At 34.7% G+C, this 23,145-nt stretch overlaps 1 protein-coding gene across 2 annotated transcripts in view; it reads left to right on the top strand.

Moving 5' to 3' along the window:
- Positions 1-23,145, top strand: part of EPHA3 (EPH receptor A3) — a 411,324-nt gene that overhangs the window by 343,692 nt on the left and 44,487 nt on the right. For both annotated transcript variants that reach the window (XM_005201183.5, NM_001206113.1), the window contains exons 9-12: positions 72-139; positions 6,591-6,716; positions 13,031-13,216; positions 22,461-22,522. In XM_005201183.5, the coding sequence (XP_005201240.1) occupies positions 72-139; positions 6,591-6,716; positions 13,031-13,216; positions 22,461-22,522 (442 nt within the window). The remainder of the gene's footprint in view (positions 1-71; positions 140-6,590; positions 6,717-13,030; positions 13,217-22,460; positions 22,523-23,145) is intronic.

Genomic DNA, 23,145 nt, shown 5'->3' on the forward strand with positions numbered 1-23,145 from the left:
ACATTCTGAACATAGATCATTGTTTTCAGTATATTTATTTTCTGTGTTCTCTTCCTTTGATTCACCTCTAGGTTCTGTGGCTATCATAAGTCGAAACATGGTGCAGATGAAAAAAGACTTCATTTTGGGAATGGACACTGTAAGTTTCTAAACATGTTTGGTGTCTTGGTTTTACCATTTCACTTTTAGCAGTTGTTGACTTAAAACTGGATAACTTCCCCCTGACAAAGAGAATTCAGAAGGTTGAGCAAGTTCCATTTATTTCAAATGGAGAAAGGAATCCACGGCTCTGCATTAAGTAATTTTTACGTGTCTGTATTGCAGCATACTTAAACTAACATGAAGGGCAACTGGTGGTTTATATTCAAATAATGCTCATGATGGGAAGTACATAACTATAGTCAGCTCTGCATGGCTGAAAGGCAAAGCGTATCTTCAATTTCCTTATTCCTAGTTATTTGCTGAAATCTAAATAGGAATCTTTTTTCCTTTCTTAACTGCCAAGTAAATATAAACAACCTTTTTTTATGTGAAATGCCTGACTCCATTTTGTCAACCAACCAGGAGAAAGCCTTTAGAATAAACTTTACTTTGGAGTTACATGATATATCCAATTGATAAGGAAGTCAATGCTTTCCCTTCTTATTTTAATATCAAACAATTTAGTCTATTTTTAATATTCTTTAAAAGAAATACTCTTTTAAGAAACAAAGTATTTATAGCTAATAAAAAGACTTTTTTTTTTCCTTCTGGCGAAACAAATCATTCCAAGTGTTTTGCTTTTCCAAACTATGGCTCAGTTTATTGTGGCGATTACTAATCAGTGGCACGTCCTCCTGGAAATTAGTACAAAGATTATACTCATTCTTATATGTTCTCCAATAATCTCAGTGTAACTAATGTAGTCTTGTAAGCATTACTTTCTTTGACATTCACTGTTGCCTTCTATTGGAGAAGGCAATGGCAACCCACTCCAGTACTCTTGCCTAGAAAATCCCATGGACAAAGGAGCCTGGTAGGCTGCAGTCCATGAGGTCGCTAAGAGTTGGACACGACTGAGTGACTTCACTTTCACTTTTCACTTTCATGCATTGAAGAAGGAAATGGCAACCCACTCCAGTGTTCTTGCCTGGAGAATCCCAGGGATGGGGGAGCCTGGTGGGCTGCCGTCTATGGGGTCGCACAGGGTCGGACACGACTGAAGCGACTTAGCAGCAGCAGCAGTTGCCTTCTATAAATGCTTTCAGTTCAACATGATACTTCCTATTAGTCATTGAACTTCCATCTAAAGGCTGTAACTTTGCAGTAAAAACTTGATGACCTGTTGTTACCATGCAGGAAGCATATAGTAGATTAAAAAAAAAAAAAGTGTTTTCCAAAATGTAAGTTAAAGTAGGATAGACAGAAAGGCAGAGTTCACAGAGAGCATTGTTTGACTTTTCCATCTCATTATAGAATAATTCACAGAAAAACCAATATCAATAATATAATATCAATATCTCAATCCGGAGTAGTTAGGTTTGCAACTCAAAAGTTTTAAAAGAGTGCATGAACAAGTTACAGGATATTTATCTAGCTTTTCCTTCATGATCCCACAAAACACTGCATCACATTCACTGTGCATAAATTAGTCAAAACAGTTGCATTCCTGTGGATTAAGTTCATCTTAATCTGAGTTGGACAATGGATGTAAATACTGTCTTTAGAGCAGGCCGTACTGATTTGGTTCTTTATATAGGAATTATAAATCTCATAAACTTGAAGCATTGATAAATTTCTGTGCACCAATTTTAAGCAGGTTCCTCTATGACTCCAATCTGCTTTAGCTGTTTGTTTTTATGGTGGAGTTTGCTGAAGCTTTAATTTTCTTCAAACACAATATACTTATGATAGCCAAACAAAAACGAAATGTGTTTTACCCTAGCTTTAAGGACATAAAGTACCTTATATGCCTGTCATAAACTTTCTGTGTCTTAATGCTACAGCTGGTTTATTTCAACCATTTATTTGGTATTACTTTGAAAAGCTCTAGCTATGAACCATTCCCTCCAGCCTTGTTACAAATCCTATAATATTGCTTCAAAAGGAAAGAAATGTGTTTCACCTCCTAAGATCCTGTCCCCTTGCCCTCTCTGCCTGGGCCTTTTTACTTTTTTGCTATCCTTAGGGCAACTCATGCTGGTAAAATGGAAATGTAAATTACTGTGTTTGCACAGAACGAGCTGTAAAGTAGTGCAGCTTAACACGTGTGCATGTGTTTATTATCTGGTTTTCTTGACACAGCCCAGTTACTCTGTGTGTTGCCCTTAATTATTGGTGTGAAGGGATTATGCGCTTGCATCCTGAATCACCTGATTCCTGGAACCTCTGGGGATGGCAGTTAAAAATCAGCAGCCAGAGCTCCCACGGTGAACAGGCCATTTTTCTTGGAGATGTGTGTATATGTGTTTATATTTGTTTTGTTTCTCTAAATGTCATGTGGATAGAAAAGCCATTTACTTGATTTTAATCAATCATGAAGAATTTGATTGATTTTATACAGGAATGACTATTTAATTTTTAGATTATTTAGTAATATGGATACTCTCTAGGGTTGACAGGAATGGAATGGTAACTCTAAAGCACACTTTCAAGACTGTTTAAAGCTGGTGCTTATTTAAAATGTTTGAGACATCCTTCCTAACAACTCATTTTAAAATCTTCTTTGTAATTCCTTCTTTAAATTTACGTATAGTTGATTTACAATATTAGTTTCACATGTACAGCATAGTTATTCAGGATTTTTGCAGATCATATGCCATTAAAAGTTACTATGAGTAAATGGCTATAACTTCTATGCTAAACAATATATTTTTGTTGCTTACCTAATTTATATGCAGCAATTTGTATCCCTTAGCCCCATATCCATATTTTGCCAGTAAATATCACCCAAGTTGATTTCCTTAAATTCGGCAAAGTGGAATATTTGTAACTGTTTACTAGAAAGAAAAATATTTTTCATGTAATTTTAAAAAATGCTACCATTTCTCTTGAAAAGGAATGCCAGATTTTCTTACTTTACTAGTCCCCAAACTTGAAATGACTAGCGGGAAAATCAAAACGGGATGGTCACATATTCTAGCCTCCATTTGATGTGTCTTTAAAATGTAACCAAAATGACTATACAGAAAGGTTCTAAGAAGACTTCATTTCTTGACATCTTTTACTAAATCTTTGGTTACTTTTACTGTTTTCCTTACCCCAAAGCAAGAAAATCTGTTTGCTTGTTTTACAGTAAAATGTTTTAGTATTGATAATATAGAAATAGTTCTAGTGTAATAATAAATAATAGTAGACCACTGTACTAAAGAGTGACTATTTTTATATGAAGCAATAATGCTTATAATAACAGCAGAAGCATGCAAGCTGATGTGTGAGCTCCAAAGAAATGGGCATTTTTGAGCTCAAATTCTGTCTCCAGGAAACCAAAGGATATTTCTATTTGTGAATAACCTTCTTAACATGAAGCTATTAATAATGGCAATAGGCTCTGTCTTTTCCTGGGCAATAGCTACAATCACAGGCAGTCAATGCTAGGCACTTGAAAAGCATATTTTTCAGAGCTTTCCTCCTCTTATGCCTAGTACGTTCTTTGTACTGCAGAAAAGTAGAGTTCTTACTTCAAAGCAACTCCACTCACAGTTTGCCCAGAGCAAGGGCAAAAAACTTACTACTTCTCCTTTTTTGTGAATGTTGATTCCCTAGCTATGAGTGTCACCTCAATTATCAACACTCTGCCCTTGGATGGAGAGTGGTTGCCTTTTTCCAGTGTTGGGGTCAACACCAGGCAGAGGAAGGAGAGTCACTAACCCATTTTCTCCTCAATTCTCCATGTGCTCCCTCACCTTTCATACCTGTTCTGCTGCCTCAACAGCTTCTGAAGAAGCGGCTCTTTACTCAAAACGTCTATGGAGGTTTCCCAGGAACATAAATTATTATGTGATGTAACATGGCATTCACAGAGTCATCCTGTAGATTAGCAAACTAACCATTTCTTAATCTAAATTCTGAAATCCTGGACTCATTGGCTGAATGGCCATTGTGCTGAAGGCTCTCTGGAACAATTGCTCTCATGACAGTCCCTACACCTGTTTCATGTGAACTACCAAACTGACTCAAAGACACCTTCAGAAATTCCAGAATGTTCAGGTGTGATTTTGCCATTAAGATTTTTCTATTAAAAAGTGGTATCAGAAAAGACAATGTCTGATTTTATTTGCTAATTTAGGATGTTAAAAAAATCCTTCAATAATATAGTGTGATAAGAAAAAAAATATATCACTATTAGGTGTCCACTTTCCTAGCTAAAATAATTTTACTAATGTTACTAACATTAAAATCAAAATCAGTTATATTGGTTCATAAAGTGTGGGAGTTTATTCTATTATTATTTAATGTTAAAGCATTAGTGTTATGTACTTTAATAGATTTTAGGTTTCCTTTTTAGAGAAAGTTTTCAGAGAAAGTTTCTTGAACATTCCAACTTGTTTCTAATGTGAATTATTTTTCTAAATGATAGAAATTTCATTAAAATTAAATCAAATTAAAAATGATTCCCCTATATCTTTTGTCTGTGCAATTTTAATTTGGAACATTGTGAATATTTTCTACCTTCAGAATGATTAAATAAACTATGAAGAAAGTTTATATTTGATAAGCTATAAGTATGATTTATGTTGGGAATTTAGCTCTTCGGCACCATTATTAAACTTATAGATAATAATTGTATTGCCTTTAACTATATTGAAAAGCTGGGTGGTCACCTTCCCAGGTGACCGTAGTGGTAAAGAATCCGCCTGCAAATTAAGGAAACTTTAGAGATGTGGGTGGGAGAAGGAGATGGCACCCCATTCCAGTACTCTTGCCTGGAAAATCCCATAGACGGAGGAGCCCGGTAGGCTGCAGTCCATTGGGTCACTCAGAGTCAGACAGGACTGAACGACTTCACTTTCACTTTTCACCTTCATGCATTGGAGAAGGAAATGGCAACCCACTCCAGTGTTCTTGCCTGGAGAATCCCAGGGACAGGGGAGCCTGGTGGGCTGCTGTCTATGGGGTCGCACACAGAGTTGGACACGACTGAAGCGACTTAGCAGCAGTAGCAGTAGCAGAGATGTGGGTTTAATTCCTGGGTCAGGAAGATCCCCTTGAGGAGGGTGTGGCAACCCACTCCAGTGTTCTTGCTTGGAGAACCCCATGGATAGAGGAGCCAGCTGGGCTACGATCCATAGGGTCACAAAGAATCAGACACAACTGAAGTGACTTAGCATGGACACATGTTGAAAAGCTCCACACAGTAAGATTTCAGTTGCTGCTGCTGCTAAGTCGCTTCAGTCGTGTCCAACTCTGTGAGACCCCATAGACGGCAGCCCACCAGGCTCCCCCGTCCCTGGGATTCTCCAGGCAAGAACACTGGAGTGGGTTGCCATTTCCTTCTCCAGTGCATGAAAGTGAAAAGTGAAAGTGAAGTCGCTCAGTCGTGTCCGACTCTTCCCGACCCCATGGACTGCAGCCTACGAGGCTCCTCCATCCATGGGATTTTCCAGGCAAGAGTACTAGAGTGGGCTGACATTTCTTCTTCCAGGGATCTTCTCCACTCAGTGATTAAACCTATGATCTCCTGTGTCTCCTGCATTGGCAAGTGGATTCTTTACCGTTGAACCACCAAGGAAGCCCATATATACACATACTTACAGTTTAATTTAGATCTATAATTGAAGTGGATAATTTTGAATGATTGTTAATAAAAGCAGAACAGTGTCAGACAAAAAACATGTTGTTTTATATCCTCTAATTAATTTATCTATAATTACAGCAGCTATCCCACCTTGTGAAAGTATTTCACAAACTTTCCTTTATTGTCACATGTGACACTATAATAAATATTTGGTTATTTCATTTTGTTGAATCACACATGTGTGATAGTGTGAAGGCATTCACTCACTCTTGTTACAGGTAGTCATTGCTGGGCAGACTCAATTCTGAACCATTCTTCTATTCTTAAGAACCCCCTCATTTTCCTTCTGCTGCTACTGCTGCTGCTGCTAAGTCGCTTCAGTCGTGTCCGACTCTGTGCGACCCCATAGATGGCAGCCCACCAGGCTCCCCCGTCCCTGGGATTCTCCAGGCAAGAACACTGGAGCAGGTTGCCATTTCCTTCTCCAGTGCATGAAAGTGACAAAAGTGAAGTCGCTCAGTCGTGTCCGACTCTTAGCGACCCCATGGACTGCAGCCCACCAGGCTTCTCCGCCCATGGGATTTTCCAGGCAAGAGTACTGGAGTGGGTTGCCATTGCCTTCTCCCATTTTCCTTCTACTGATTTTAAAGACAGAACTCCTCTCTCTGTTTCATTACAAGGAAATTTTTTTCTTAAATTGTTCAACTTATTTACTCTAACTTTTCTGTCTGATAATTTCTGTGAATAAACCAAAGGTTGATGCAGTTTAATGTCATGGGAATTTTTTTAAACTAATAATGTTATCATAAAACTTTCTCAGTAAAGGTTTTATACATCTAGCTACAGTAATGCCTTTCTTCCTTTCTTTAAACAGTAAAACTTCCAGGTCTCAGGACTTATGTTGACCCACACACATATGAGGACCCTACCCAAGCAGTTCATGAGTTTGCTAAGGAATTGGATGCCACCAACATATCCATTGACAAAGTTGTTGGAGCAGGTAAGCACCACAGTAATCCCAATGTCAACCTAATATGTTAATTACAACTTTACAGCTATGCATAAGAATGCTGCCTGAGATTGATTGCTCACACTCTCAGGTTCATGCATATTGCTTTGAAAAGGGACATTTTCTGATTTCATGATGAAAGGCAAGCAATAAATAAATGCAGGAGTATTTAATGAATGTAATGATTTCAAAGGCACCAGACTTACAGACTTACAAGTTACGGCCAGTTTTTTATTTATTGAGTTTCAGAGGCGGCAGCCACAGCAGCTCAGTCTCCCCATGGCTATGCTGATCATGTGTCACAAAGTCTATTTGGCTAAATGCGAATCATGGGATAAAAGTGTGTCTTTCTTTAAATTAGCCTACTAAGTGAAAAATTTTGATTTGTAGGAAAAAAAGTAATTCTTGATTCTTCTTTGGAATTAGGCAACACAAAATAAAATTTTAAAATGATGTATTTTATATAAATTCCATCAAAACTGTATTGACAGAATAGTTTAAATAATATTAAGTGCTCCATTTTAATACCTGCCTGTAACACTATATAGTCTTAAATTATTTGTGTTGAAGTTTGTTTTCATATAGATATATTTTTGTTCTAATTATTAATTTGCTCAATCATAAATTCATTAACACCTATGGAGTGATTATTAATTGCAGCTTCATATTTTCAAATACTATATATATTTATAAAAATAACAATGTTTTGTACAGTTATATAGAAATATATGGCATTTGTAGTATATGCAGTGTCTATTTGAATAAAACTACTAACTCAAAAGAAAAATAAACAACACTGTACAATAATTACACACATCACCTCTTTCTTCAATATTGCTTTAAAAACAAACTAGTTATGTTGATGTGGGAGATAGAATGAAAGACTGAAAAATGAATTCTCTGAATTATGCATACCATATCAGATCGCATTTTCTGCAAGTACTATATATGACTGATGCTTTTTTACACAGAACTAAATATAATTTTCTCTGTTTCTTTTTCTCTGCACTGAAGAAATATTTAGAATTCAAATAGTATTTATTATTCAAGCAAGATAATCTGAGAGATTCACATATTATCTAAATAAACAGTTTAGTAAATCTCTCTTCTATTTTTTTTTAATGTTATATACTCCTAAAATTCACATGTGTGGGTAGTATGAAACCATCAGTTCATAAAAGAAAACAAGAGTAAGTACTCCTTTTTTCACAATCTAAGACTTAAGAACATACATACTCACTGTACATCTATGTTAATCCAGCTAAAGTTAATCCAGATACATATTTATTACTCTCTTTCATTTGTATAGTTCTGCTTCTTCAACTGCTCCATAGTGCAGAGGGGTTTTGTCATGCTGGTTTTAATGTTGCCCCACAAGAGTGCACTGTTCTCCAGCATGGAAGCTGCAATAGCATATGAAGCACCCTCAGCTGGAGAATGTAATGAGAGAAGGAAAACCTACTCATGGTCAGCCAATGTCCATAAGGCCAGACATATTGCAACCTCGAGATTTGGGGCCTTCTGCATTAACAAAAACTTATATATACAGATGTTATTGACAAAGTCAGATATCTAGAACACAGTGTGTGCCTGTGTTAGTCACTCAGCCGTGTCCGACTCTTTCCAACCCTATGGATTGTAGCCCATCAGGATCTTCCATCCATGGAATTCTCCAGGCATGAATACTGGAGTGGGTTGTCATTCCCTTCTCCTGGGGATCTTCTTGACCCAGAGATCGAACTCAGGTCTCCCATATTGCAGGCAAATTCTTTACCATCTGAGCCACCAAGGAAGCCCATATACATACAGGTATTATTGACAAAGCCAGATACCTAGAACACAGTAGGGTGAGATAAAACATACTCATTAAAAATGGTCTCTGATCAATAAGATAAAGGGAAAGGCTATCTGTACTGAATCACTTAATAATCCCTTATGTTTATTAAAGATTAGAGAAGATCCTTTTTGATTTCTCTTCAAGCATATTTACAAAAAATTAGAGATATACCCCATTTTCAGTATTTTGCACCCAATAGTCTTATTTGCCACATAAGAGCTATAAAACTGCCTGGTTTGTTTGCAAATATATATATATCTTCAAGGTATATTATGCTTCTCCTGGAAGATTTCTTTATAATATACACTCTGAATTCTAGTCTGTCTTGATTAGGCTTTAAATGATTTGTCATTACCAAAATAGAATATGAAACCAAGATTTTGAAAGCTATAATGTTTAAAATATTTTTGTTTCATAATATTTTAAATGTCTACAAAAATAGATGAAATTGTGTAATAGTATAATGAACCTGAAAGTGAAAGCGTTAGTCACTCAGTCTTTTCTGACTCTTTGTGACCCCACGGACTATAGGCTCACCAGGCTCCTCTGTCCATGGAACTCTCCAGGCAAAAATAATGGAGTGGGTTGCCATTCCCTTCTCCAGGGGATCTTTCCCTGGAGGGGATCAGGGGTTACTCAGGGATCAAACCCAGGTCTTCTGCATTGCAGGCAGACTCTTTATTGTCTGAGCCACCAGGGAAGCCCACCATAATGAGCCTGCACATACCCATTTCTGCAACAACTTACATCACAATTCACTTATGACCAATCTCCTTTCATCTATACTCAACCACTTTCTATACCTTTCTAAATTTTTAAAATAATGCTGTTCACAAAAATTAGTAATCATTCTAGATGGATTAGCAGCTATCTTCCACTGTTAAAGAGCTGAATATATTATTCAATCAAAGAATTTTTATAGTCAATTAAATATACAGGAAGGCTATGTGGACAAATTCTAGTTTTAGGTCAAAAATAGATTTAATAGAAACTCTCATTTATGCATTTAATAGCCAGAAGAATTATAACCATATTGCAAATTACAAAATTAAAACTGAGGCATAAGTTAATTTTTTCAAAGTAGTATAATTTTTTTAGTGAGGAATTTATAATGACTAGAATTCCTAATTTTATCCCTCAATCCAAAGTTTTCTATAGGTTTAAAATATGTAATTCCTATACTGTGTTAGGCATTCACATGGTTTAATTTTATCAGACTTTTAAATAGGTATTATTATTACCATTTCACCAGATGAGGAAACAGAAGCTAAAATTTTGAATGGCCCAGGGTCACATAGACATTAATTAATTGGGAAACCAAAACTTGAATCTTATACTTTTCACCTTTGAAGTCTATGCTAGACACTACTGATCACAATAGTGCCTTCTAAGAATTTTTTTGAGGATTAACTGAGATAATTCATGTATAGTGTTTAGCTTATATAACAGCATTGTTCAATATGTATTTTTATTATGTTTTTATTAAAACAGTGGAAGGAGAATGGGTTTTGAGGTAATGCAGTGGGTCTTTCTATTTAAACACAAGTGCATTTTTTCCTGTTTTAAATGAAATTAGTATAAGAAATTTTATGTTGAGCAATTGTGCATTGTGCACCTTAAATCAAAATACAGTCTGCCCATTCTCTTAAAACATATTTTATTTTAAAGAGCAAATACACAGTGATGCACTTAATTGATATTTTTTAAAAATCAAGAGTATCTTCTCAAATAATCTTCTTGTAGCTGTGTTTTTATTTACAAATGACATGATCTACTTTTTTTTTCCTTATGGGTGCAAATCTAATTGAATAAGATCATGTAAAACTTGACTAGATGGAAAAATCAGGCATTCATTCCATTTGCCCAGTCTTTGTTGATTTTTCCAACACTGTTCTTTTAGGAACAGTTCTTATAAAGAGAACTGATTAAAATTTAACATTTTTATGTCTAGTGTGGGCTTTCCTGGTGGTTCAGAATGTAGAGAATCTGCCTGCTATGCAGGAGACCTGGGTTCAATCCCTGGGTTGGGAAGATCCCCTGGAGAAGGAAATGGGAACCCAACCCACTCCAGTATTCTTGCCTGGAGAATTCCATATGTCCAGAAGAGCCTGGTGAGCTACAGTCCATAGGGTTGCAAAGAGCTGGACATGACTTGAGTGACTAACACACACACATGTGTATACTGTATTTGTCACAGTTTCTAGTATTTATCAGGTGAAGTAAGTACATTTCTAAATTTTATGATTTTTTTTAAATACTAGCACTACTGAAACAACTCTTTCTGGATTTTGAAATCCAGAAAGTGTCCACGTGTCCAGCTCTCCCATTGAGAACAAGGGAAAAAACACTAATTGGGCCACTTGAAATTCAAAGTCTTCCCCTCTGACTTTCCTAGTGAGGTACTTTCAGAATATACTTTTCTTTACAGATACTTGTCCAATGGGACATTAAACGTGTTATCACCATCATCATCACAACCATCTCTTCTTACAGTAACAGAATTTGACATTTCAAAAAGAACTTTTATATTTATTCTTCACTGTGTGTTAAGAGAGCTAACTCTTAAGAGCTAGATAATTCATCTTTCGTATACTACGTTTATACTCAAAGAAGAAATAGTAAACAACACTCAGATGGCACTTTATTATGTTTCTGTCTCTCTTCTAAGTGGTTTTCATATTTTAATTCCTTTAACTGTACCAAAATTTTATGAAGTAGAAAAGAATTGCTGTCCCTATGTTACAGATAAAGAGACAAAGACATAGAATCACAGTCACTCAAAATCACATGGATAGTAAGTGACAGATGCAAAATTAGACCCTACACAATCTGGCTTCAGAATGCATAGTCTGTGTTACAGTTCTGTACTATCTGTCCTATCAAGTAAGTGTCTTGTCATTTAAAATAAATAACCATGATATCCAAATTTAAAACACGATCCGTGACACCATATTCATACATGATAATGACAGAACTTTATTTCAGAATGTGAAAATTCATTATGAATGCCTCCGTATGGTTTATCCAAAATTAATGTTTACAAAGAGTGCATGGGACTTAGGCAATGTTCTCATAACCCTGCATAAAGAAACTCTTAGTCTTGCTTACAAATTTTAGTGATGTACTTTGCATCCTGACTTCTCCTAATGTTTATGCATCTATAACAGCATATTTAAAAAATTCTTTTGATTTAAAAAAGATTGTTGTATGTTGTCAAGTTCTTCCCCAACTCTCCCTATAATCCTAAAAACACCCTAGCTACAGATACTGCTATCTTCTCTATGCTTTCTTGAGGGAAAGAAATTAGATCTGCCTTTATTAGCATATATCTATGTGTTTTTCATAGTTTCTGTCACACTGCTGCCAATTGATGAGTATTTATTAAATAAACGTATGAATAACTGCTTTTGGACATTAACTGACTTTAACAAGTTACAGCCTAAGTCATTGTTTTGAAAACAGTTGGCAAGACTGGATTCCTGAGCAAGATTCAAATCTGGGGAAGTCATTTATAGGGATGTGGTTGGTAAATCAATAGGACAACCTGCTTCTTTGTGGAGAGAAGGATTTACTTGGATGAAAAATAGAGAAGAAGCATCTCACTTCTTGACACCTTGGGCTTGTGCAAAAACTCACAGCAAGAGGGTTGGACCAAAAATGTTTTTCCATTCCACAGAAGGCCTAAAAATTGATCATGTAATTTTCCTTTTCAGAAAAATATCTCATTTGACATTAAAAATCACTTTTAATGTTGTACAAAACCCATCTAGTTACACAACATTAGGATTTCTTTTATAAACCAGATACATTCTATATCTGACACTATTTAGTGGCCATCACTGTGGCAGCCTTGTTGTTGCTGTTCAGTCACTAACACATTTCTGACTCTTTGCAACACCACAGAATGCAGTATGCCAGCTTCCCTGTCCTTCACTATCTCCCAGAGTTTTCTCAAACTCATGTCCGTAGAGTTGGTGATGCCGTCCAACCATATCATCCTATGTTGCTCCTGTTTTCAGAAAGCAGAAATATGCAGTTAAATTGGTCCTCTTGGTGAAAACAAAATGATGAGACACATCTCAAATTTAATCAAGTGCTCAACTCATTATATTGGTGCTGCTCTGTTGATTATTTTGAGGCTATGAGAATAAGGAGTGAAAGTCTAATAGACACAGCTTTCAACTTCCTTCTTACCCTTTCATATTTCATTGTTCACAATGTAGTACTTCAGAAGACACGGAGCTTATCACAAGGTCCACTTATCACCAGGGTGTGGATGGACTAGGGTTTTTAGGGAGTCTCAGATTACCATCTTCCAAAATAATTTGGAGGTCTATGAGTGTACATCTTGCAGGTAAAGGGTGTAAATATTTTGAATTGAATTGTTGAGAGAAAACAGCTGCTCTCTAGTAATGATTTTTGTAATTTCATTCCTTGCCTTTTCTTGTTTTCTTCTGCAATCTAACAGGTGAATTTGGAGAGGTGTGCAGCGGCCGTTTAAAACTGCCTTCAAAAAAAGAGATTTCAGTGGCCATCAAGACCCTAAAAGTGGGCTACACAGAAAAGCAGAGGAGAGACTTCTTAGGCGAAGCAAGCATTATGGGACAATTTGACCATCCCAATATCATTCGACTGGAGGGAGTTGTTACTAAAAGTAAGTGAAGTCACAAAACTGATTATGTGTATGTTAAGCAGAGGTTGTTTAAACCCAAAGCCAATAATTTAAGATTTGGGGTCTTATTTTCATAAGTCTCTGTTAGTCTTGACAATAAAAACAAAACAGTTTAGGATTAACACATAGACAAGAGATCGAATATATTTAACTAGTATTATATTGACAGTAAGTACTATTCTAGATCTTAAAAAGCTTTAAAAAGTTTAGGAGCTAAACCTTGGACTATATTAAGACATGTGGGTTAAAAAAATAGTTAAGTGAATTGTGTGGAACTTTATGTTATGTGGAGTAGCAGGGAAAACTAATGACTCAGTTTTGACAGAAATTGCTGGGAACTCCCAGATAGCTGCCTTTTCTATTATTGTTCACCAGTTTCATTTAAGCTTCCAAATCTTTACCCCCCTGGCTTTGGAAAAATTATGAGAGTTTGGGGAATGCTTCTGAGCTGTAAAGATTGGGATCACATTAGACCCAAGCCCTTTTCTCTGTTCTCTATGGATTTCAAATAATTCTGATCTACAGTCCCAGATGGATTCTTGACTGCTCTGGCTCACAGCTTGTGGTGGAGACCTGAACTAATTTCCATGATAGCTTCTCCAGCCAAACTCAAAAGGGATCCCTTGAGGTAGATATGTGATTTTTGGCTCCAATCCCAAAGAAAATCTCTTGAGAATGATCTGGAATTTATTTTTTTCTCCAGATTTTTGGAGCACGAAATGAAGAATGAATTAAATTGGCAACAAACTTCTTAAAGTGAAAGACAGCATATGGCAGAGAATTTGGCATCCTTTAGGGGGTTATTCATTGGCACCGTATTTACATATTCTATGGTTACCAACAGACATCACACATTACAATTTTCGTGATGATATTTTTCTTTAACATTACATGGAGCGCTTTTCAAATGGCACTAATACCTAGTCTCATTTTAGTGTGACTAAAAAGGCAGTTCTTTATTCACAAGAGCATGGTGTAATTGAAATATACCTTGATTTCCTTAGAGTTTTTTTAATATAGTAAGCAGGGTTAAGAACTTAACAATGTAGAAGAACTTGGTCATAAACTATAAGCCCACATTGTCTTATTAGAAGCATATTTTTCCTTCTGTACTCATAAAAACAAGGCTACTTTAGTTGTAACACTAAAACATTTTCTGATGAAAACACCTGTTTTAATTTTTAAAAATTAGTAATGAAAATACTGTTAGTAGTACTAAGGATTGGAAAACTCTATTGAGTATTCTTTTCTTCAGGGCAATACCATATCTGTAGAATATCCTACTTAATATTAGGATTACATAATCATGTCTCACTAGCATTTTAATAGTTGATTAACCTTTTAAATCCTCCATATCATTCTCACCAAGTGGTTGTCCTTCAGATTTTGAGACCATTGTGAGGAGAAACTCACTGGTATTAAACTACATACTTATATAGACATTTTTCTTTTCATTCTCAATTTTCAAAATTCTCAGTTTTTTTGTTTCCAGTGTGCTGCTACTGCTGCTAAGTCGCTTCAGTCGTGTCTGACTCTGTGCGACCCCATAGACAGCAGCCCACCAGGCTCCCCCATCCCTGGGATTCTCCAGGCAAGAACACTGGAGTGGGTTGCCATTTCCTTCTCCAATGCAGGAAAGTGAAAAGTGAAAGTGAAGTCCCTCAGTTGTGTGTGACTCTTAGCGACCCCATGGACTGTAGCCTACCAGGCTCCTCCGTCCATGGGATTTTCCAAACAAGAGTACTGCAGTGGGTTGCCATTCCAGTATAATGAGTTATTATTATACTGTTTTGTTTTGCTAGCTGTTTTCTGCAAGTTCCTTTACTGAATGATAAGCAAAATTAAACCATAATCATTGTGGAAGATTTTCTTATATAAAAAATGTAATAATCAAATATGAATTATAGTCATCTGGCAAATAAACCCATAAAAAAAACCCAAGATTGAAATGCAAGAAAAAATGCATTTAAAAATTGACCTTAAAAAATTGCAGGTATTATACATTAAACATTTTATTCAAGTAGGAGTCTGTAATATTCTAATATGAATTACAACTGCCTTATTCTTAGAGTGAAAGTTCTAAATTTGATATATCTCCTTGGTCAAATATGCATGCAAGAGACTGCCAAATCTAACTATATAAATCCCAATCATCTCATATAGTGCAAACGTAATAGAGTTGCAAACCTAGAATTAGATTTTGAACTCCTTTAGTGGCATATTTAAAAGCTCTAAGTCTGGTGCCCTATTACAACAGAGGGGAAACAGAAATAACAGGGCAGTTTTGTCACTGAAAGAAATTGTTTAATCCACTCCTATCGTTTTCTTTGTTCCCCAAGAATATATAATTGCTAAAACAACCTACTTGCAAAGCTCAGAAACATACGTACAACTAGAAATACAGAATTTATAATTTAGTGAGCAAATTGTGTTTCAAGAAGAAAAGAAAGCATATTGGTATCTGGATTAAGAATCAGGGAGTCGGAGATCAAGCTCTGATTCAGCTCTCCTGATGTGTGAGACATCTGACAAATCGAACCACTCCAACAGACTCGCTCTGTTCACTTGTAACACAGAATTAGCAGTCCTGCTTTACTATTTCCAGGTCCTTTTAAGATCAAATAAGGTTCCATAGGAATATATTGTTAAGTGGAATACAACTATGCAAATCTAAATGATCACTTCTGGTTGAGTTTGAAAAGATTTTACTAGTTCATCTGGGAGTATTGAAGAAAATTATTGAGGGCAATTCCTTTCTTTGCTCAAAGATAATTTTTATTATGACTATTAGTTATGTGCTTTGAAACACTGAATCTATTCTAATGTATCATTTTCAAGTTAGAGAGAGCACTTTATTCAATCATTTTATTTTCATTTATTTGAACTGAGCTATAAACAATTTTAATGGTGTGGTTTTGAGCCTGATGATCTTAAACAAGAGAAGGTGAGAGAGTCTCTGATCTTTAAAGTAGCAGAAAGCTGGGGGCACAGTCCTGCTTAGAACTTCATACTAACATGTGTTATCAATTTCAGTCAACGTTCAAAATGATGGAACTTGTTTTTAGCAAATGTTTGATATTTCTGCCGTCACACCATTATTCAAAAGATGTTCAGACTGCATCCAAGAAGACTTTCCATTGGCCACTTTTCACATAGTGAAATAGAAGGAATTATGTTGAATGAATTGGAGAAGGAAATGGCAACCCACTCCAGTGTTCTTGCCTGGAGAATCCCAGGGATGCGGGAGCCTGGTGGGCTGCCGTCTACGGGGTCCCACAGAGTTGGACACAACTGAAGTGAAGTCCCTTCAGTGACTTCAGCAGCAGCATATCGGATGAGATGTGTTTTATGTTGTTATTTGGGGATGGATTATTTTCTAAAATTTAAAAAGTAATAATGCAACTTAGCTGTAACCTAAGCTATTGTATTATTGAGGAAAGTCATAGGCAGAAGATTAAGAGGATTCCTCATATTGAAAAGACTTCTATATTGGTGTGGGTGTCCACTGGACACCAAAAGCTCAATCATTTGCTTGCATTTTCTGTACATATGGTAATGACATATTATTAGAATTATTTGTCATCTTTAGTGACTATGCCATATTATTTCTATTTCTTATTTGCCTCTCTCTAAAACTTCTTTGGCATTTGGCTCAAGGACACTGCTCTACATGTCATAGTTTTAATAGACTATGTATATTTTATATATATTTTATTAATAATTTGTAAAAGCAATTTGTTACAATAAACTTTAGAAACTGATGAAGCAAGTTATGCATTTGTGACTATAATTTGATATATGAGTTGAAAACATCTCTAAGTGGCCATTATCAACCAAGCTAGGAAAATCTTTACTCAATATATTAGAAGAAAAATAAGTAACACAGAGAATCTTATTTTTACATGTTTAAAAATGTTCCTTATTTCCTCAACATTGTCCACTCATATCTCTCTATTGAATTGGCCACAATTATAAAATAATATATTGCTGTGTATTTCCCCCAATCATTTAGATAGGATAGGCTTTGATGTTTTTGAAAGATTATATTTAGTTTACAAAATTTGTTAGAGCATGAGTTGAATGTGCTCATGTTGCCTCTTACAGAGTGCTAGTTTAAATATGCAATATCTCTCCTAAAGGAAGAAGAAATATAACTGTACACCTGTTTCACAACTGACTAATTCTAGTCTTACACAAATTCTTGCAGAAAGGGGAAAAAAAACCCCACACATAAAGCTAGTGATATCTTGATAGCAAACCATACAGGAATATTATCAGAAAAGAAAATAAGAGATTAGTATAACACATGAACAAAACTTCAATAACACTGGGATAATTATGAAACCATAACTGCTGCTGCTGCTGCTAAGTCGCTTCAGTCATGTCTGACTCTGTGTGACCCCATAGACGGCAGCCCACCAGGCTCCCCCGTCCCTGGGATTCTCCAGGCAAGAACACTGGAGTGGGTTGCCATTTCCTTCTCCAATTCATTCGACATAATTCCTTCCTACCATAACTAGCAATGTATTAAATAAAGATACCTTATCCTGCCCAAGGTTAGTTTATTTCAAGAATGCAACATTAATAGAGAGAAAAAGCCAGTCTCAATAGATACAAAAATAAACCCTTTAATTAAAATTTTTTTCTTAACATATTATGCATAGAAATATTCATGCCTGATAAATGTATATAAATCCCTCCAAAACAAAAGAAAACAAGCCTACAAACACAATGAAACCATGAAAGCATTTCTTTCAAAGTAGGAACAAGTCCTCTATCACCATTTCAGTTTATCATTTGATATAATGTCTTAATTTTTGAAATTAAGTAAAATGTAGAAAGTTCAAAAGGGGAAAAAAAAACTAAGCTGTACTTATAAAATCAAACTGATAATATTCCAATTATTATTTTCATTAATCATTATTCCACTTAGACAAATCAGCTCTGAATGGAATAAGGGAGAGTAGAAATATTGGTCTTTTTTTTTTTTTTCTAATTTTATTTTATTTTTAAACTTTACATAATTGTATTAGTTTTGCCAAATATCAAAATGAATCCGCCACAGGTATACAGGTCTTTTTCTTAAAAGTATTAAATTTCATTTCACATTAAGCATAAATACATTAAAAATTTTAATCAGCTGAATGTAAAGTTTTTGATGTGTAAAGAGTAGAACTGGTTAAAGAAGAGTTGGAGAAAGTACTCTTTAGCCTGATTTTGAAGAGAGAGACTATCCTTAGCTGAAATAATAGATCTGGTATGTATGATCAGTTCTAACTGGAACCCTTATTTAGGACTATGGACAAAATAGAGTTGGTCCCTGCAGTGGTTAACTCATAGACCGTTGGATGTAATAGAGATCATTCTTAATGTAAATAATATCTTGATTAAAATGGAATTTGGAAAAGATTGTCATGTGTGTTTATATGATTTAATGGTAAACCTGTAGAAAAATATTCTAATTCAGTTCATTATACTATTTCTATCAGTTGGTTAGTTATAGTATATGGAAATCTATAACCAAAACATTTTCTTTCTAATCAAAGGTGGTTCAAATCATCCTTTCTAAGAATGCTGAGGCCTAGTTTGTCAATTTTCTTCAATTTTCTTTCTCCTGTTTATGCTCTTTTGCTTCCACTCTGATTCTAATTACGTGAATACTGAATACTGACTGCTAAGGTCACAGACTTTGATTTTATGAATCACATGTATGTGTTGGAGTATGTATAAGTCTTGAAAGCAAGACAGAGTATGTAAGACACAATTACTGTTAATAGCAATTAATTGCATTTCCTATGGAAATGAATTAAATTTCAATAATTTGTAAGAAGTAAATCATTTATACATGCTTTTTATGTTTGATTGAAATTATTTTAGTCTAAAACCACATTTATTTGATAACTACAATAAAAAGTCTATGTCTGGCTCTATGTTTATCGCATTATCCTGCTGCCTTTTTGTAGAATATTTGATTAAGAAGGTGGTGAAATAGATAGTGCTGAACTTGAAATGCTTAGACATTTTGAATTACATTTCTTTGCTCAGCAAACAAAATGATTAGTAATATCTCTGAGCCACTGGGGAAATGAACTCATTGTTGTGCTTCCCTTAACCCTTTAATTATGAAAGATCATGATTTTATCTATACTCTTGTCAGTTGAAGAACAAAAGCAAAATTCCACTGCACGTTTCATTTTGCTGATTCTTGATGGAGTTTCATTTCAGCCAAACAACAATAATTTCATTGATTTTTTTATGTGTATCCAGATGTTATTAAGGATCTCTGAGGGAAGTTAATGACAGCGGCTTTTGAAGAAACTGGTAATGTCATTTCTAAATCAAGATACACATGAAAGAATGTGCAAACTTTGATAGAAATACATTGAATAATATACAGATGAGCTGGTATTTTATAAATAATTTCCAACTACATTTAACACATGTTAGAACTAGTCCTTACCACTATTGCCGTTTCTTTTCCTTTTACTCTGTTTATCATAATCAAAATCACAAGAAAAGTAAGTGAGGATACTGCTTTCCAAGGTAGAATATTTGTGATTCTGTTTACTTTTTGTCTGTACATTTGGGTTTGCTGAATCTTTGAACTTAATGCAAAGCACATTTTCAGACTTGCCCAACTTAACTGATGTGTTTACAAATACCTAAATTACAGAGCTAAATGCAGCCTGATCTGATTTCTGAATGGTCATGGGGCTTTGGCTTAATTGACTGGTTTGATTTTTCAGCTACTTTTATTTCCCTTGCCAAACATTTTACCAGACATGCTAACAAGAAATGAAATGGTCATAGGGCTGGGAGCCAGAAGGAAAAGAGTGATAAGCAAAGGTCTGGAGAATACACAAACATAGTAACTGGCCACTGTAATTGAGAGTTTACTGTAAGAAGCAATATATCTGTGACTATGTTCAAGAGCTGCATTGAGTTTCATGAGCATGTTATTCTTCTAAGAATTTGTTAAGGAAGAAACATAGAAACTTACCGTGAAGTAGGGAAAACATGCATGTGCAGGGTTTCATTCATTTGATTGTTCATTTATTTCACTTCATGTTAGTTCTCTGGAATCAGTCCTTAGATATTTGATTTACCAGTTCAGGAGACAGAGAAGTTTCCAAGAAACGGTTGAATTTTCTCTTTCTTCCTTAAATCAAAGTTTAGTTAAAATTTTGAAGAAGCAAGACTGGAGACTCACAGTTTTGACTAAAATAACTTTTCAGGCATTATCAGGTTGTTTCTTGTATTTGAAAGTGTGGAAAATTTTATTAATATTTAGCTTAAAAAAACTTTATATCAGTGGTACACCAAGAGATGTATAATGTGTCTGATATATTACCCAAAATACATGACTAAATCGGTCTTAATTGACAACAAATCACTGTGTCAGTTGATTTGTACATATATGAAAATTTAACAAATTTTACAGAATTTAAATAATTTCCTCACCTCTAAATAAATAAGACATACAGCTTGGGATATATTCACATACTAAATGTAGTAAGTGTAATCTTCCTGGTACTAAGCCATACTTCACAACCAGTATGAATTAAGAGTTTCACTAATGAAAGGAAAAACAAGGAAAGACAGCTATTTTCTGACATCAATATGGCAAACAAACCATGATGCAGAAGAACACATGAAAAAAATTATGCATGCTCTACAATTATGTGACATGAATGTTTGTTAAAAAATATATTCTGTGCTCAAGGTCTCTCATGCTTAGTCAAAACTTAACTCAGGTCTTCTGGACTTGGAAAATAAGTGGGTTTTTCTTTCTTTTTTTCTTTTTGTAACATGAAAGATTTATATTTAAAGCAGTATATAAAGAAAGCAACATAAAGGAAGTGAATTATGCTGTGGTAATATGGGTAGGTTTTGAAACTGGAGTTACATTTTACTGTAATAATTTTTTTTAAAGTGCTGTAGTCTTCAGTTATTCTTTTAATTCAGAATGATCCGTAGAACTGACACGCAACAGTTGCCTCAATTATTACCTATAGTTGAAGATTTATTCTATTTGTAGACCTAAGTATCAGCATACTTAGCACTTCTGTGCATTTGTCTAGTGCTTTTCCATGTATTTAATGTTTCCCTCAGTGTACATTTCCGAAGTAACAACATAATTAATATATTCAAGTTGAAATTTCTGGTTTTATAACTTATTAGCTATGAGACATTAGATTAATTACCTTCTATATGTTTCAGGTTTTTTTCATGTAAAAAGTGAGAATGATGATAATTACTGTCAGTATATATAAAATAGTGAAACTAGCACTTTATACAAATAAAGTATGTATAAAGATATTTAAATGCTTGTTAAAATGTTTAATGGTGTTTAAGACCCATATTTCTAAAATGGTTATTATAAGTTACTACCAACAGCAATTTTAATTTTATTTGTCTTTTAAAGGTAGTGTGGATTTTATAACTGTTAATGTGTTAATTGAATATGGATTAAAATGGTTATAATTATTAGTCTTAATTATTTTGCCAATTTACACGTAGGATCCATGAATGTAGGGACTTTGATTTACTTGCTTCTAAATAACCAGCCCAAGAGAAAACACCTAGTATATAGCTCTGTACATATCTGTACAAAGTGTAAATAATTGTGGAATTTTGGGCTCTACTTGGGCTTAAAGACAGAAATACTTGATTTTGTATATCAGCTAAAATAAAATGCAATTAGAGTAAAGAAAGTGTCATCATTTGATTTAAGGAAAGTGAAAGTGAAGTCGCCCAGTCATGTCCGACTCTTTGCGGCCCCATGGACTGTAGCCTACCAGGCTCCTCTGTCCATGGGATTTTCCAGGCAAGAGTACTAGAGTGGGGTGCTATTTCCTTCTCCAGGGGATCTTCCCGATCCAGGGATTGAACCTGGGTCTGCCACATTGCAGGCAGACGCTTTACCGTCTGAGCCACCAGGGAAGTCTTTTTCCTTTTGATTTAAGGAAAACCATGTCAAATAAGCTAATTTACATATCATCTAGGTTATAGGCCCTTTTTCTGGAAACAAATCTTTCTCTATTTTTTTGTTTCATTTTCTACTGAAAACTAGTTTTCTTTTTAATTGCAACTTTGCAAATTTTAGAGGACAGAGAAAAATTTATGTTTTTTAATTAATCAGGTATATCAAAATGTATTATGTGTGTTCATTGCATGGTATTGAACTCTACTGATGCTTATGCATTTATTACTTATCTAAACCTAGGTAAACCTGTTATGATTGTCACAGAATACATGGAGAATGGTTCCTTGGACAGTTTCTTACGTGTAAGTATATACTTTACATACATTTACATATCTCCACCTTATCTTTATCTACTACAAACATATATAAATATGGAATAAATTGCTGAAAATGAGAGTGGCAACCTCTATTATGATGCCTGTTAGATAAAGTTTTAAGAAAACTGACTTTGTTGGGACTAAATAGTAAAAGGAAGCTTGTAAAATTACATCTTTATCTTGTAGCATCCAAATGTTGATGGTTTATATTTTTAAAATAAATTTGTGTAATTTTCTCCAGTTTTTTTTTATTCAGACAAGATTCACATTAGTTAAAACAAAAATTTAAAGGTTCTAAAGTGAGACATAAATAAAATTGGTATAAGACAGAAACACACGTTTCTTTATTTAAAGCAACCTCCATCTACTATAAGACAAAAGACCTTCTCTCTCTTACATAGTACTGTCCTCTCAGAACCTAAGCATGTGATATAATGCCTAAGGATTCTCAATCCAGAGTGATCATTCCTTATCATAACTTATATACATACATATATACATGTATAACATAATTACATATAAATTTCAGCTGTTTACATTTATAAAAATTGTTCTAATAATTTCAACCATATTATATTCAAAGAAATTCAGAAGTTATGTGGAATACA

The sequence above is a fragment of the Bos taurus genome, chromosome 1 (genome assembly GCF_002263795.3).
Source record: "Bos taurus isolate L1 Dominette 01449 registration number 42190680 breed Hereford chromosome 1, ARS-UCD2.0, whole genome shotgun sequence".
Lineage (NCBI taxonomy): Eukaryota > Metazoa > Chordata > Mammalia > Artiodactyla > Bovidae > Bos > Bos taurus.